General features: G+C 38.4%; 1 protein-coding gene across 1 annotated transcript in view; it reads left to right on the plus strand.

Annotated features, from left to right (window-relative positions):
• Window positions 1-16,670, plus strand: part of Ascc3 (activating signal cointegrator 1 complex subunit 3) — a 380,520-nt gene that overhangs the window by 349,241 nt on the left and 14,609 nt on the right. Inside the window, exon 38 of the mRNA XM_045155316.1 lies at window positions 14,675-14,826. Within this exon, the coding sequence (XP_045011251.1) occupies window positions 14,675-14,826 (152 nt within the window). The remainder of the gene's footprint in view (window positions 1-14,674; window positions 14,827-16,670) is intronic.

Genomic DNA, 16,670 nt, shown 5'->3' on the forward strand with positions numbered 1-16,670 from the left:
CACCATAGTGCTGAGAAGTGGCAGAGGAGTGTTTAACACTGAAATATCTCTATCACACCTTCCAAGGCTCAGGATCCATTGCAGAAGAGGTGGCAGGAAGAATGTAAGAGCCAAAGGAAGGATAGAACTCCTTACAGTGCACTCTTCCAGACACAAAATGGCTTGGATATCCATGACCTCACAGTGCCTGGTACTATCTATACAAGACCAATATAATAGGAGGAAAAGATGATGACATCAAAACAAGAGACTGATGGGGGGGGGGGGCTTTGATGAAAAATAAAGTTGTGAAGGGAAAAGAGGAGGGAGGAAACGATCATGGTTTATGTCTGTAATTATGAAAGTTGTCAATAATAAAAGAAAACTACATGAGATTGGGATCTAGGAAGAAGACTGGAGCAGAGCCATAAAGACATGGGAGGTAGGAAACATGCTCTCGTGGGAAATACTTCATAGTTCATCATTTAAGAAAATTTGAAGTTTTTAGGGAAACACTGGAGTGGAGCCACAAGCATGTGGAGGATAGAATTTAGGAGCTTGTATAGGGAGATTTAGAAGAAATGCTCATAGCATCCACCCAGAGTTTCCCCATGGAAGAAATTTAAAGGGGAAATGGTGGTAACTTAAGAAAGAATAGCAGAGAGAAAATATCAAAGCAGAGACCAATAAATCTTAAGGAGGAAAGAGAGTTACACCCATGGTTACCTTGAGCTTAGAGAAGTTAGACAGCTAACAGGCCTAGTGTTAGAGAAAATACCCCTCATGGTAGATCTGAAGTATAAGGGAAATACAAACATGGTATATTCATAGACCAAAGGAAAATCATACATACAATTGAAGTGAGAAGTTATCCTAAGGTATGAAGCAGTGGCAAGCAGAGAATTATTCAGACACAGAAGCAATATTATACTCTGTCCTGCACCCAGCTAGGCTGAGGGGTGGAGGCCAGACACATGTGTATCCAAGCAGCACAGAGTAAGACCAGGAGAATCACACAGAGCAAGTGGGAAGAGGGCTGCAGCCTTTGTAGAGATTGTAAACCCATTCTTTTTTCAGATTCAGGTATGCAAGGGGAAGACCCAATTGCTTTATAGTTTTGGAAGGTGAACCCCAGGGCCTCTCCATATGGGCCACCTCCTGATTCTCCGGGCCTCAATTTCTAACTGAAACTCCCTAGAAAGCTAGCTTTCTCCTATTATTCTTCAATACTTTATCGTATACATTTGAAACTTAAACTCAAGGTCTAGTGAGAGTTTATTTTAAAAAGTGAGAATATTCCAGAAATATCTGTTATTTTCTTGTCAACTAAGAAGTCCTACTAGGCAATGTATATGTTTTTATTTCTTCCTTTTCAATGTATAGTAAATCATCTCCCTTTGATCTCTCTGGTTCCCTTTTCAACAATCTGCCTGTAATTGTAGTTACTTTCATTCTATCACTCTATAGTATCCAGTTGGTATGTTGTTTGCCTTTTGGGGGATACCTGCTTGAGATCTTTCACAGGTTTTTATATTATATAGACCAAGGAATTAACCATTTTCCTCCTTATATTCTTTTAAAACTGCACTAACTGAATATAATGGAAGATTTAGCTACTGCTAAAAACTTTGGAGGAAGGAAAGATGTCATTGTGATCATGAGAGGAGTATATTAAAAATTAGATATAACACATTACACAAACCAACAACAACTTTATGTTGTCTATTTTTCAGTCAGCTGTCTTTGTCTGGGTTAAGTCCTTGGCTTGGCTCAGTGCCTGGTACTACCACCATTAGTGGACCTGTCTTGGTGGAAGCTTTTGTCTAACCGCTGTTTTTGTTAGTTGTTTTTCCTTCCACTGCTTTTTTCCATCAAACTTCTAGTAATAGACAATTCAGAGTTTCCTTGCCTGACCCTGAGGTAAGGAACTGTCAGTTTTCTATATCAGAGCAAGCATCTCCTCTCTAGTAAGAACGAATATGAAGATCTGCCTTCTACAAACCCAGGCATATGTTTCTATGCACTAAGTTTGTGTGCTTTGTGCTATTGCCCCAATGACAAGCAAAGGTAAACCAGACAGCCATCTTAAATACTCCACATGACTCCATGCCTAAAAGGAACATCACTAATGAGCAATGTTCTGATGGGTAAGTTTTTATTGGTTCAGAGATTTTGTTTTGAACTTTAATAAAGGAGCTGTCATTTTACATAATTTCCCTGACATCATCTTTCTGAATTACTTTTTCTGCTTCATTTTCACATGTATGGTTACATGAACTGTACATGGTGAACTATGAACTGACCCAGATAATGTAAGTGTTCTCATTCACTTTATACATTTTCAAGATAATAGCAACAAAAAAAAAAAATCACTGTACAAGTATATGAAGGGAGAAAAGTAAATGTGCCTTTTTCCATTTAAGGAAAATCTTTGAATTAACCAAATAAATCTTTGTTGACCCAGTTGTTAGCCTAGACATCAAAATAATAATGTGACTTCTGTGTAATGACTTCTGATAAACTATTTGTACACCACATTTCACATAAACTAATATATTTTATTTTCCTATAACCCACAGTAATTCTAAGAACATATTTTACCTTATTTGTTGTTGTTGTTTTTGTTTTTCTAAGGTAGGGCCTCTCTCTAGCCCAGGCTGGCCTCAAACTCAAAGCAATCCTCCTACCTCTGCCTCTTGAGTGCTGGGATTAAGGGCATGCGCCACCACGCCAGGCACACCATCTGTTTTTTAAGTATGTTAATAAACTTAATACATGTGTGCACATATATGTTACACATAGTGGGAAATAAGAATAGGAGAGAATACAATAAAAATATGCATGCAGCACCACAGAAGGAGGAAAAAAATATATAACTGAAACAAAAAGAAACTTTTTCCAAAGACAAAAAAAAATCTAAATGAAAGGTCGTATGACTATAAATAAGTTCTGATTGGGTTTGATTATCAAGTAATTCCTACTTGTGGAGGTGAAGAGTAGAAATACCACATGATACAAGAAGATAGAACTGTCATGGAGTAAGATGAATGCACCCTGTGAGGAGTGTTTGCCTATGTGCTCAGTAAGTATGGGCTTGGCGTTCCAGTGTGCTGAAAGTATTAGTGTCATTGAATGAGTAAGTTTTGGAACAGGAGAGTCAAATACAGTTATCAGTGAAATTAGTTCAGATATAGCCAAGATTGGCAAAAGAATTACTTGGTCTAATTCTTAATCCAGTACTTTTAAGAAATATTTTGATATAGAAGAAAATACGAAATAATATCTGGTATATTATTCTTAACCATTTAAAATTGTAAATATTTCTAACTATATCAAGTGAAAACGTTTCATGAAGTAGCAAAATGAGTTTCAAAAGCTTTTCAAATAATTTTGACAAAAATAAGATAGGTAGGTGATGTGTAAATAATATGTCTGATGGGAACATTCATGCTATGTGCATGCTGGGGCACATAATGGATCTCAGTAATCATGGACAAACAAAATACATACTTTTTTTTTTCTTTCCTTTCTGGTTCATTCACAGGTGAGGAAAGGTAAAAGTGTTCATGTGTATGTATTTGTATTTTCCCACTTTTTTTCTTCTTTTTTTGAGGTGGGGGTGTCACTCTAGCTCAGGCTCACCTGGAATTCACTATGTAGTCTCAGGCTAGCCTCAAAATCACAACAATCCTCCTACCTCTGCCTCCCCAGTGCTAGGATTAAAGGTATGTGCCACCATGCCTGGCTAGCCACAATTTTTTAAAGAAGTTCTGCCAAATTTAAATTGTCTACCAATAAATGGTCTATTTATTCAAAACATTTGTGTCAACTTATCACATTCATAGACTAGGGTAGAGTGTAATTCAGGCTGCTTTCCTGACCTGGCTGCCAAAAACTCATATCTTGCCTAGAAGCAGGATAAATTTTTATTAATGGGAGAGGATTTTAAAGCAAATCATTCTAAATGAACTTAATCCTTAATGGTTTGTTCTTCCAGCTACAAAGATCCACACTGGGATAGAGAGTCTTAGTCCTCGGTGGTCAGCGCTACATTTTAACTCCACAGTAGAAAGCCCAAAACCACCTGAAACAAAGCAGCATCCCTTGCCAGGGACTCATCACAGAGCTGATGAGTTTAACATGTCATACATTCATACAAATGTGTGTATTATGCGGTGTTTAACACCTTTATTTGCTCTTATGGGTTTATAAGCAATTCCCCCTTCAAGGACTATAATATGATTTGGAAGACCATTTCCTCCTGGGTGACTTTACCTGTAAGCTTTTGTGTGACAATTTAGTGACAGTTATCAATGGTCTGATGTTGTTTTCAAGGATGCTTCTCCCTCTAGCTCCTCTCTTCCTACGAACATAACAACTCTTTTCCCGGTTGGGGCTATAGGAAATGAGTAATGCTTAACCCATTTGTGTGATCAATTCACTTAAGCAGCTACTGTGAAATGTTAATCACAACTTTAATTTGTACTGCATTAGCATTTTGATTAACTTGTAGGCTTGCTAGCACACTTGAAACGCTTTTACTCATAGTTACAGCTCGGAAATGACTTTTTGATTAATTAAGTTTGTTAGACAGCAGCTGAGCTTCCTGAATGCTAACCTTCTGGGGGTAAAAGTTCAGGAAAAAGTAACTGTGAGCAACTGTTGCTATTGAAATAGATTCTAATAAATGGACTTATAGCATTTTAATTATTGACAGAAATGTTGTGTCCTTATGTGCAAATGACCTAAACCTTTAAAGAGTGTGCCTTTCTGTGAAAAAAAAAAGCTATTTTCCGAGGGGTCTCCCAATCATTGTAAAACTTCTGGGAGCTTTTGAAGTGTGCCGTTCATTTGCTAGCAGATGTCTAACAACTAATGTTTCAACAAGCTGCCTAGGATGAATTTCTATAGTTTTTTTTAATGTTTTATTTATTTGCAAGCAGAAAGAGATATGGGTGGACCAAGGGTTCTTGCCACTGCAAGCAAACTCCAGGTATATGTGCCATTCTATTTAACTGGCTTTACACAAGTACTGGGAATTCAAACCTAAGCTGTCAGGGTTTGCAAGCAAGTACCTTTAACTGCTGAGCCATCTCATCAGCCCTCCATAGTTTTTTCTAATAAACTTTTTTTTTAATGTTTTGTTTATTTTTATTTATTTATTTGAGAGTGACAGACAGAGAAAGAAGCTGAGAGAGAGAGAATGGTCATGCTAGGGCCTCCAGCCACTGCAAATGAACTCCAGATATATGTGCCACCTTGTGCATCTGGCTTATGTGGGTCCTGGGGAATCGAGCCTCCAACCAGGGTCCTTAGGCTGCACAGGCAAGTGCTTAACTGCTAAGCCATCTCTCCAACCCTCTAATAAACTTTTAATTTGAAAATAGTTTTAGATCTCTGCAAAAGTGCCAAAGATTAGAGCCAGATGTTGCTGTCCTGTGTATAGCATGCCTCTTCATAGACATGTAATGGTGTCATTTTTCCTTTAGTCAAGCTTAGTGGCTCTGTTCCCTTGCAGTAGAGTTTTAATATTCAGTGTCCTTATTCTGCCTTTGTATTATTTCATTGCCAGATGAGGTCTATTTCAATATCAGATGTTTAGATGTAGTTATATTGTTGAGTTTTAAAACTTAAATTGAAAGAATTCATCAGGTAACTATATAATTTTTGTCTTTCTTTTCTATGTATATAAAAGTAAACAGATTTAAGCAGCCTCTTTTTTTTGTTTGTTTTGTTTTTTGTTTTTTCAAGGTAGGGTCTCACTGTAGCCCAGGTTAACCTGGAATTCACTATGAAGTCTCAAGGTGGCTTTGAACTCACGGCAATCCTCCTACCTCTGCCTCCTGAGTACTGGGATTAAAGGCATGTGCCACCACGCCTGGCCATCAAATATTTTTTTAAATATTTTGTGTATTTTTATTTATTTATTTGAGAGTGACAGAGAGAGAAAGAGGCAGTTAGAGAGAGAGAGAGAGAGAGAATGGGCGCGCCAGGGTCTCCAGCCACTGCTAACGAACTCCAGACGCATGCGCCCCCTTGTGCATCTGGCTAACGTGGGTCCTGGGGAACCAAGCCTCGAACCAGGGTCCTTAGGCTTCACAGGCAAGCGCTTAACCGCTAAGCCATCTCTCCAGCCCATCCATCAAATATTTTTTGAAGTAAGGCAGTACACATAAATCAGCAGAGGTAGTGGGCTATAATGCAGTGACACAGTCCTGAAATTGGAAAACTAAGATTAATCCTAACCTCCATCAGGTTTGTACTGATATGATTGCACAGTCACTGAGCCTCCATCAACTTCATTTTCCCTCGCTGCCTCAGTATTGGTAAAGATTAAGCAAGAATCATTTTTGCTTTATACTCTGTGTACTACCATACAAATATTTCCATTGTACCATACAAACATACTGACTTTGCATAATGTACTTTTTCAGTATTTTCATGATAACTACATGAGATTGCTATTGCTTGATATGTTTAGGTATCAGGTATTAAAAGCAATCACATGAGTAAGGAGAAAATGTTAGTAGATTTAATAAATCAGCATGAGTTTGTATTACCATGAAACTGGTTGAATTTAAATGTTAAGACCAAGCCTGGCTTGGGTTAGGTATCATAAGTAATCTAGAGATGACTTAAAGTATGCAGGAGTTTATGCCTATGTTTTATGATGTTATATACAAATCTTGCATCATTTTAAATAAGAAATTTGAGTGTCCATGGGTTTGGCACCTACCATGGTCCCAGACCATCGCTCACAAATACTGAGGTGACGCTATTTATTTTCAATTGTTTTGTGAAATATTTGCAAAGCCCTATTTGATCTAGTATGCACATTGCTCATGATATATATAATTCTAAATTACAATCTTGTTGAAATTCTGCATACCCTGCACTTCATTCTGAACTTGATAGAAGGCCATATAGTATACCAATTAAAATAAGCCAGTCATGGTGGTGCATGCCTTTAATCCCAGTACTTGGGAGACAGAGGTAGGAGGATCACTCTGAGTTTGGGGCCACCCTGAGACTTCATAGTGAATTCCAGGTCAGCCTAGGCTCAAGTGAGACCCCACCTCAAAATAAATAAATAAATAAATAAAGTAAAATAAAATAAGTCCTCAGAGTCAGCTTTCCCAGAATTTGAATCCCAGCTGGACCCATTTACCAAAAGTACATAATCTTAGGCATGTATCTTACCCCTTGAAACCACAAAGTCATCTGAAAAGTAGGCTTAAATTTAGTATCCTATATATAATATAAGATGGCTATCAAAGTGTTTGGAGATTAGCAGGCATTTAACAAATGTATATTCAAATCACAGTTATTTCAACATTGATCTTAAGATTCCCTCATGTTCTTCCATGTTGTCCTTTCCTGTATTTGCATGCCTTGCTTCCTCCTAACCCCTGCCCTGTTAATCAGAACTCTGCTTGCAGGGCTGCTCTTCTGATTTCCATCCACCTACTTGGTGTTCAGAATTTCTGAATTCCTCACCCTAGCCTATATGTTCTTTCTGGAGCTCCTTCAGCTGCTCACCTACCTTCATAGCTGCTCCTGTTAAAATCACTTACAACATGTTCCAAACCAAACTTGTCACCTCCTTTCCAACCCATGTCTCTTTGATAAATGATAGACATACTCAGTAGTTCTGTTGCAAGGTTTTAGTTATAGTATAATTTTATAAATGCATACACTGCTAGAAATCATGTTTCCATTCTGCCACAACTGCAGGTACAATTCTCAATCAACAACCAGTTGAGATTGATTCCAGCTTGAATAGAAAAAGTCATACAGAGTCAGCCTCCACCCCTCTTTTTCTTATATTCAGGATTGTCCTGGCTCTGTCTGGTAGAGAGCAGGCAAGCAGAAAGTAGAGAAGAGGTAAAGGCAGATTAAATGTTTGTGTGCTGTAATGCTGAGCTGCTGAAGAATGCCTGGGGTTATTTCTCCCCCAGGTACCAAAACAGTCTTTAGTAGTTCAGCATTAGATCCCTGTAATAGACTTTGGAGTAACTTGGAACACTCAGCCATTTCTCTAGCTGTTGTCAAATCCAGGGAGGTGGATACACCTATCAATTCTTATGTGTCAGAAAGATTGCTATGAGGTGGTAAGAGGCAAAATTGGTTCAAGGCTCAATCGTGCACAGGTTATGTCCATATAACCTACCAGGGTCCTCCATTTTTTTTACATAAACTATCTCCCATCCTTAGCCCCTCTCAGTTATGGACCTCTGACTTGCCCACTTAACCTGAGAAACTGGATGACATCCTTTAGTTTGCCCTGCAATACAGAGTCAGACCTAGGCCTTGTCACCTGGCTTTCTGAATCATTATACATGATGAACCAATCTGTCCAGCAAAGCTTCTTCTCCTCATTCCACATGCTCCATTCTCTGCTCCTCTACTGCATGGGGTAACTGTGCAGAATGTGACACCAGAAAAATGAAATTCATTTTAGAAAAAAATTGGGTGTTTGGGGATATTTTTGAAATTTAAATTTATGGCTCTATCTTGTATAACAGGTAGTAGGTTAAGTTCCTCACATTGTGTATTCTCTCCTTGCCTTCACAGAGCCTCTTCTGTAAATGAGACACCTGTGTAAAGTATTAAGTGATTTGCCTGTATTTACATGTTGTAAATGTGACAAAATAAGGATTCAAATATATATCTGTCTGACATCAGATGTTTTTCTTCCTGTTTACTGTACAGCCTTTATTAGATTCATAACAATTTGCTTAAAATGTTACAATCAGTGATTGTAACTTTACCTATATTCTTTTATATTCCTGAGTATACTGTACTAGGGCTAGAGTTAAAGACAATAATTTCAGTTTCTCCCTGTCAAGGAGCCCATAGCTTTAGGGCAATGTGTAAGCAAAGACCCTATGTAGACTAATGGTAGGATACCTTGAAAGAAGCAGAGGTGTTGCAAAAGAAGGACCTACAGAGGCTGGAGAGATGGCTTAGCAGTTAAGGCATTTGCCTACAAAGCCAAAGGATCCCAGTTCAAATCTCCAGGATCCACATAAGCCAGATACACAAGAGGGCGCATGCATCTGGAGTTTGTTTGCAGTTGCTGGAGGCCCTGGCACATCCATATTCCCTCTCCCTGTCTCTCTCTCTCTCTCCCTCTCCCCCTCTCCTCCCCCCCCCCCCCCGCCTCTTTCTCTGTCTGCCTCTTTCTCTCTCTTAAATAAATAAGTAAAATATTAAAATAAAAAAGAAGAGCCTACAGAGGCTTCAAAGGATAGATAGGAATTTCCAAAGTTGGCAAGATAGAAGGAATGGTATTTGTTTAGAAAAACTAGCATCAAGAAGTCTTCTCCATAGCAGTAAGGCAAGAGACGCACATAAAAGGAATACAAATTGGAAAGGAAGAAATCAAGTTATCATTATTTGCAGATGACATGATTCTATACATAAAGGACCCTAAAGACTTTACCAGCAAACTGTTAGAGCTGATAAATACCTATAGCCATGTAGCAGGATACAAAATAAATACACAGAAATCAGTAGCATTCCTATATGCTAACAACAAACACACAGAGGATGAAATCAGAGAATCACTCCCGTTCACAATTGCATCAAGAAAAATAAAGTACCTTGGAATAAACCTAACCAAGGAAGTAAAGATCTCTACAATGAAAACTATAAAACACTCAGGCAAGGAATTCCAGAAGACACTACGAAATGGAAAAACATCCCTTGTTCCTGGATTGGAAGAATCAATATTGTGAAAATGGCAATCTTACCTAAAGCAATCTACACATTTAATGCAATACCCATCAAAATTCCAAAGGCATTCTTCATGGAAATAGAAAAAACAATCCAAAAATTCATTTGGAATCACAAAAAACCTCAAATATCTAAAATAATACTGAGCAACAAAAATAAGGCAGGTGGGCTTGAGAGATAGCTTAGCAGTTAAGCACTTGCCTGTGAAGCCTAAGGACCCCGGTTCGAGGCTCGTTTCCCCAGGACCCACGTTAGCCAGATGCACAAGGGGACGCATGCATCTGGAGTTCGTTTGCAGTGGCTGGAGGCCCTGGCATGCCCATTCTCTCTGTCTATCTGCCTCTTTCTCTCTCTGTCTGTTGTTCTCAAATTAATAAATAAGAATAAAACAAAAACAATAAGGTGGGTGATATCACCATAACTGATTTTAACATATACTACAGAGCCACAGTAATAAAAACAGCATGGTACTGGCACAAAAGCAGATATGTAGATCAATGGAACAGAATAGAGGACCCAGATATAAGTTCAGGTAGCTATAGCCACCTGATATTCGATAAAAATGCCAAAAATACTCATTGGAGAAATACAGCATCTTCAGCAATTGGTGTTGGGAAAACTGGATATATATCTGCAGAAGGATGAAAATAGATTTTTGTCTCTCCATGCACAAGAATTAAGTCCAAATGGACTGAAGACCTTAACATCAAACCTGAAACTGAAATTGTAGAGGAAACAGTAGGGGAAACCCTTCAACATATTGGTCTTGGCAAAGACTTTCTGAATACAACCCCAGTTGCTCAGGTAATAAAACCACAGATTAACCACTGGGACCTCATGAAATTACAAAAATTTTGTACTGCAAAGGACACTCTGAATAAAGCAAAGAAGCAACCTACAGAATGGGGAAAAAAATCTTTGCCAGCTATATATCTGATAGATGATTAATATCTAGGTTATACAAAGAAGTTTAAAAAGTTAAATAATAAGAAATCAAACAAACCAATTAAAAATGGGCTATGGAGCTAAATAGAGAGTTCTCGAAAGAAGAAATACAGATGGCATATAAGCATCTAAGAAAATGTTGTACATCCCTAGTCATCATGGAAATGCAGATTAAAACTACATTGAGACTCCATCTCACCTCTGTCAGATTGGCTACCATCATGAAAACAAAAGATCATAAATCCTGGCGGGGATGTGGAAAAAGAGGAACCCTTCTACACTGTTGGTGGGAATGCAATCTGGTCCAGCCATTGTGGAAATCAGTGTGGAGTTTCCTAAGACAGCTAAAAAATGATCTACCATATGACCCAGCTATAGCACTCCTAGGCATATATCCTAAGGACTCATCCCATTTCCTTAGAAGTACATGCTCAACCATGTTTATTGCCGCTCAATTCATAATAGCTGGGAAATGAAACCAACCTAGATATCCCTCAAATGGTGAGTGGATAATGAAGATGTGGCACATTTATACAATGGAGTTCTACTCAGTGGTAAAGAAAAATGAAGTTATGAAATTTGCAAGAAAATGGATGGATCTGGAAAGGATTATACTAAGTGAGGTAACCCAGGCCCAGAAAGCCAAGCGCCACATGTTCTCCCTCAAATGTGGATCCTAGCTACAGATGATTGGACTTCTGTGTGAGAAGGAAAAAACTCAGTAGCAGAGGCCAGTAAGTTAAAAAGGAGATATAAAGGGAAGGGAGGAGGGTACTTAATAGGTTGGTATTGTATATATATACATACATACATATATATAGAAGAATAGATTAATGGGGGTGAAAAGGCCCAAAGTGAGGTCAGGGGAAGAGACTGAGTAAAGGAAAGGTGGAGGGAGGGCAAATCAAAATCTAAGAGAATGTAAATAAATCTTACAGAATCCTTTGGTTTCAGACAATGGATCACTCAAGAGCTATAGATCATTGTTAGAAAGTTTTCAGTGCCAGAGATGGGATGCCTCCAGTGAGTTGTTGGCCAAGGAGGTCCCTGATACCCCCAAAACATTATAGGCCATTGCTGAGGCCCTTGGTTTCCCACCAGGAATACATGGTAAGAGCCTATTGCTGAAGACTCCACAGACTTGGGCTGCAAGGCCACTGAGAAATCCTGCTGGAACTGAGCTGATAACCTCCTCCATGTAGATCAGCTGAGAGAAATCTGGAAGAAGCCATTCTACATGTAGTTCAGTGGGAAAAAGAGATACCACCAGTGAAGATACTCAACAGTGGACACTGCAAGCCTTATAATTGGCCAGCCAGGCCAAATGAGCCAATGGGTACAATAGTGACATGTCTGTCATGGTAGAAACCAACTGCCCTCCAATTGGACTGGAGGCCTGCTCCATGGGGAGAAACAATCCCTGATACTGGAAACTTAAAACAAGTGTAGTCATGAGCCCTAGGGGTGTAACATCTGCTGATGTCTGGAAAAATGTATATACTATGCTTATCAAACTGCCCAGTATGTACTTCTCTTAATATTTATACCCTTATATTAACGCTACTCTCACTTTGGGTAGAGAATCTTCTCTTTTCAGATTGCAGTGACCTTGGGATGACTCAGAAGGTATCATAGTGCTGGAAAGAAGTGACTGGAGTACTGAGTAACATCTCGATCATACCTTCTAAGGCTCAGGGTCTAATGCGGAAGAGGTGGCGGAAAGAATGTAAGAGCCAAAGGAAGGGTAGGACTCCTTACAACGTGCTCCCTCCAGACATAAAATGGCCTGGATATCCATGACCTCATAGTGCCTGACACTACCTGCACAAGACCATCATAAGAGGAGGAAAATATCATAACGTCAAAATAAAAGAGAGACTGAGATGGGGAGGAGATATGATGGAGAATGGAATTTCAAAAGGGAAAGTGAGGGGAGGAAGGGTATTACCATGGGACATTTTTTTATAATCATAGAAAATGTTAATAAAAATTGAGAAATAAAAAAATGTGGCAAAATGCCACTAATTTTCTTTTGTTCTACTGAGAGTAAAGAAGTGACTGGAGAGAAAATCAAGGATTGAAAGATCATTGAGTTCTCACTGTTATGCAAAAATAAAAAGAAAGAAAAGTTAGTTTTTGTTCTCTATACAGTGTGATGCCACTGAAGAAATTTAAGTAGATGAGTGACATGATCAGTTTTATCTCTTTAAAATTCATTTTAGTAAGAAAATATAAAGTGCTGATGGAGAACAGTTTTACTGAGGGAGAGTACAGGACTGTTCATATAGTTCCACGTAAGGTCTGCACTGGGCACAAGGCAGTAGCTGACTAGAGAGCATAAACAATATTTGGTTCTCTGCATTTGTGCCATTGCAAAATTTGTTACCACCTTATCTTTTCTATAGACTAAAGGAAGATAAATAATAGTTTCCAATTCAAGGTAGGCAGTGTTGTTTATTTCACATAAGCACTTACTTTGCATGATTTTTTTTATTCTCACATCTGGGTCATACAGTAAAGCATTGTGAGGAACTCATAAATTTTATAAAATCTTTCAACTTCATCATGAAAACTTCAAAGTTAAAAACATATGGTTCATCCATCTAATCCTAGCATGTGAGATTTTTGTCTGGAATTTATTTCCAGTCAAGTTCCATGTAAATTCAAAAGTAAAATTCCCATACTTAACTCTATTACAAGTTGTAACATCATCACCGTATTGCAGTGGATATAATTATTTGTTTCTCTATTTTTATCTTGCCTTAGCTGGTTTTAGAAGTTGGGATTTGTCTGAGTATCATCCATCACAGTTTGATTTTACACTTTATACAAAAAGTGTCTTCTCTACTTTGCTAAGGACAATGAAATGTACACATTTATATGTTCACTCATACATACATGAATGTAATCATTTTACCCATTCTGTCATATTAATTGTGGTATGTTAAATGTTCAATCCATCATTTCCCTGTAGTATGAATAACAAGATCATAGATTTCATTTTGCAAGATGTTTTGCAAATTGTTTTACTTTTAGCAAATTAGAGAAGACAGGGCTAGAAGGTCAAAGCTCACCTGTGTCTGCATTAGCATCACTGAATAGTGTGTTGAGTCACTTCAGTAACTCACAAACTAATTCTATAAACAGAAGTCTTTGTATAGCATTTTATAAATATTTTATTGTCAGTGAGACATTTAACACTAAAGTCTTATTGTGGTCATTTGCTAGGTACATTTAAAAATGAGAGTGTAGTCCTAAAACTATAAAATACTGGCTCAGATCATATTAACTTATGTGTTTTTAAGTCACCATTCTCCATAATCTAATTTAATTGAAATAGCTTTGCCTGTGTAAACATCTCCTTTGTTTAAATAAGATTTCACTGTTTAGTTTTGCCTTAAGTAAATGCAGCCTTTTGTTTGTCCATAAAACATTAGATCAGATGTATAGACTAGCATGAACAGCTTTCCATCACCACACTGTACCACAAGCAGTTCTCCCTGTGCTAGTGCATGGCATACTGCCATTGAAGGACAGGCTCTGTCTTTAGCTTGCTCTTTCAGGAAAACACATTTTTGCAAGAAAACCTGCCTCTCTGCAACTATTGATTTTAAGTTGGAAGTACTACATGAAATTTACAGCTTAGATGGAGCTACTAATGTTCTTTATGCAGGACTCCTGTAAGCATCTGTTCTCAAGGTGCACATAGTACACACATTTTCTTTTGGTTTATTCTGGGTATCAGTGATATCTTACTGTTTTTAGTGTCCTAAAAAGGCTTACTTTTTGGCCCTTTGTAGGAAGTGATGTACATGGAATCCTGTGGGAGTTTAGTTTTCCCCCATCCAACTGTAGTTTGTTTTCTGGTTTCTAGTTTGATGAATAAGAAGTTCCAGATACAGTGCTTGATTTTTTCCATGTATTTTTATTGTTGCTAAGACTAACATCACATTCCCAGTGGAGAAGACAAGTGTCACGATTCACTTGTAATATGTATGTTCTCCCTCTATAGGCAATGCTAGACGTGGCTGCACACCAGGGCTGGCTGGTGACCGCCCTGAATATTACCAACCTGGTGCAGATGGTGATCCAAGGCCGGTGGCTGAGAGACTCTTCCCTTCTTACACTACCAAACATAGAACAGCACCATCTTCACCTTTTCAGGTAATTGTTTTAATTTTCAATGTGATTATTTCAATTTAAAAACAAGGCTGGCCAGGTGTGGTGGCATAGATGTTTAATCCCGGCACATTCTCATATTCCCTCTCCCCCCTCCTTTCCCTCTCTCATAAATAAAGAAAATATAAAAAGATATCATCTGTGTTGGGTGGCCTGCTGGAATCAAACCCAGCGTCTTATGCATGCTAGGCATGAGCTCTACAATTGAGCTACCCTTTCTGCCCAAAAAGAATCCTATTTAAATACATGTTGCCACTAGAAATTCATGAGATATCTAGAATACTGATACTTTTAAAATGCCCCCATTTTTTTTAATTTTATTTATTTATTTATTTATTTATTTGAGAGCGACAGACACAGAGAGAAAGACAGATAGAGGGAGAGAGAGAGAATGGGTGCGCCAGGGCTTCCAGCCTCTGCAAATGAACTCCAGACTCATGCGCCCCCTTGTGCATCTGGCTAACATGGGACCTGGGGAACCGAGCCTCGAACCGGGGTCCTTAGGCTTCACAGGCAAGCGCTTAACCGCTAAGCCATCTCTCCAGCCCAAAATGCCCCCATTTTTAAGGAAAGGAGACATCGTCTAGTGATAGAATATCTCCTTCAAACATGATCATCAGTCCCAAGCTGAACCACAATCAATTTTTACCTCCTCCTATCAAAATCAGTTGACATTTATAGAGCAATGAATACCTCTTTATTAAAATTGCAGTTATTCTTTATAATATCAGCCTTCATTTTTAAAAGAAATTTAACTGCAAATATCCTTGACATGGAGTCTCTTAATACAGAGCTGCAGTTTTCATGAGCCCTGGCAATTCTGTAGTCTCTGCTCCCCCAGATTAGAGTTACAAACATGCATAACCACACCCAACTGCTTATGTGGGTCCTGAGAAATCAAACTCAGGTCTTCATGCTTGCTTCAAGCCCTCCTACATACTGAGGCACCACCCCAGCCATATAAAAGACATTAATAAAGTACGTTGTTGTCAAACACAAAATAAAATGCCAGTTTCTGGTTTTGTACAAGATTGCTGTTGTCAAGTGTAAAATGTGCATCTGTAAAATATATAAGTGAAGTTGTATGTACTAGGAGTTCAAAAGGTTCATAAAAGAAGAGTTTGTACTTGCATTAAATTATATATGAACCTCGGGTCTTATGAAATGGCTACAAATATTTCAATAAGAAAAAGAACAGCATGTAATACAAGCAAGGTTGGCAGTGTTTAAATGGGATATTTTTTTCACACCAGTTAAATGACACTTTAGAGCCAAGATGTCAGAGAAGCAAAACAATCTGACGGTAGCCTGCTATCGTGCAAACTGTACCTGTTGTCAACTAGACAAAGAGTGGCAGGCACTTGAGGAGGCATGTACATATGGGGCCAACAGAAACCTCAGGCTCAAATCGATCTCCTCAAGACAATCCATCATTTGACTGAAGTATACTCAACTCCAAGGGATGTATCCCAAGCTGCTTGAGTTTCAATCATCCTGCTATGGGATGTACTTGGAAACAAGCAGACATTCAGGGGGTGAGCTGTACCAGTAACAGAATCTCATGTGATACAAATATTACATAAGTTGGGTTTTTGGAGTGATGAAGACATAGTAAGAAACTACTCCAGCAGTATACAGGTCTCTTATAGAAGCCACCTGGAGCCTAGGGATTTCATCTAGTGTTCCTGAAACCATTAAGAGTATGTTATTCTTACAATTGCAACTATATTTTCTTCTTAGCATAAGCTTCAAGGGGACTGTGTTCCTCAGATCTGGCGTAATTGATGCTGAAAATCAGAAAGGCTCCCTCACATACTTTCAATTTTATA

The sequence above is a fragment of the Jaculus jaculus genome, chromosome 7 (assembly GCF_020740685.1).
Source record: "Jaculus jaculus isolate mJacJac1 chromosome 7, mJacJac1.mat.Y.cur, whole genome shotgun sequence".
Lineage (NCBI taxonomy): Eukaryota > Metazoa > Chordata > Mammalia > Rodentia > Dipodidae > Jaculus > Jaculus jaculus.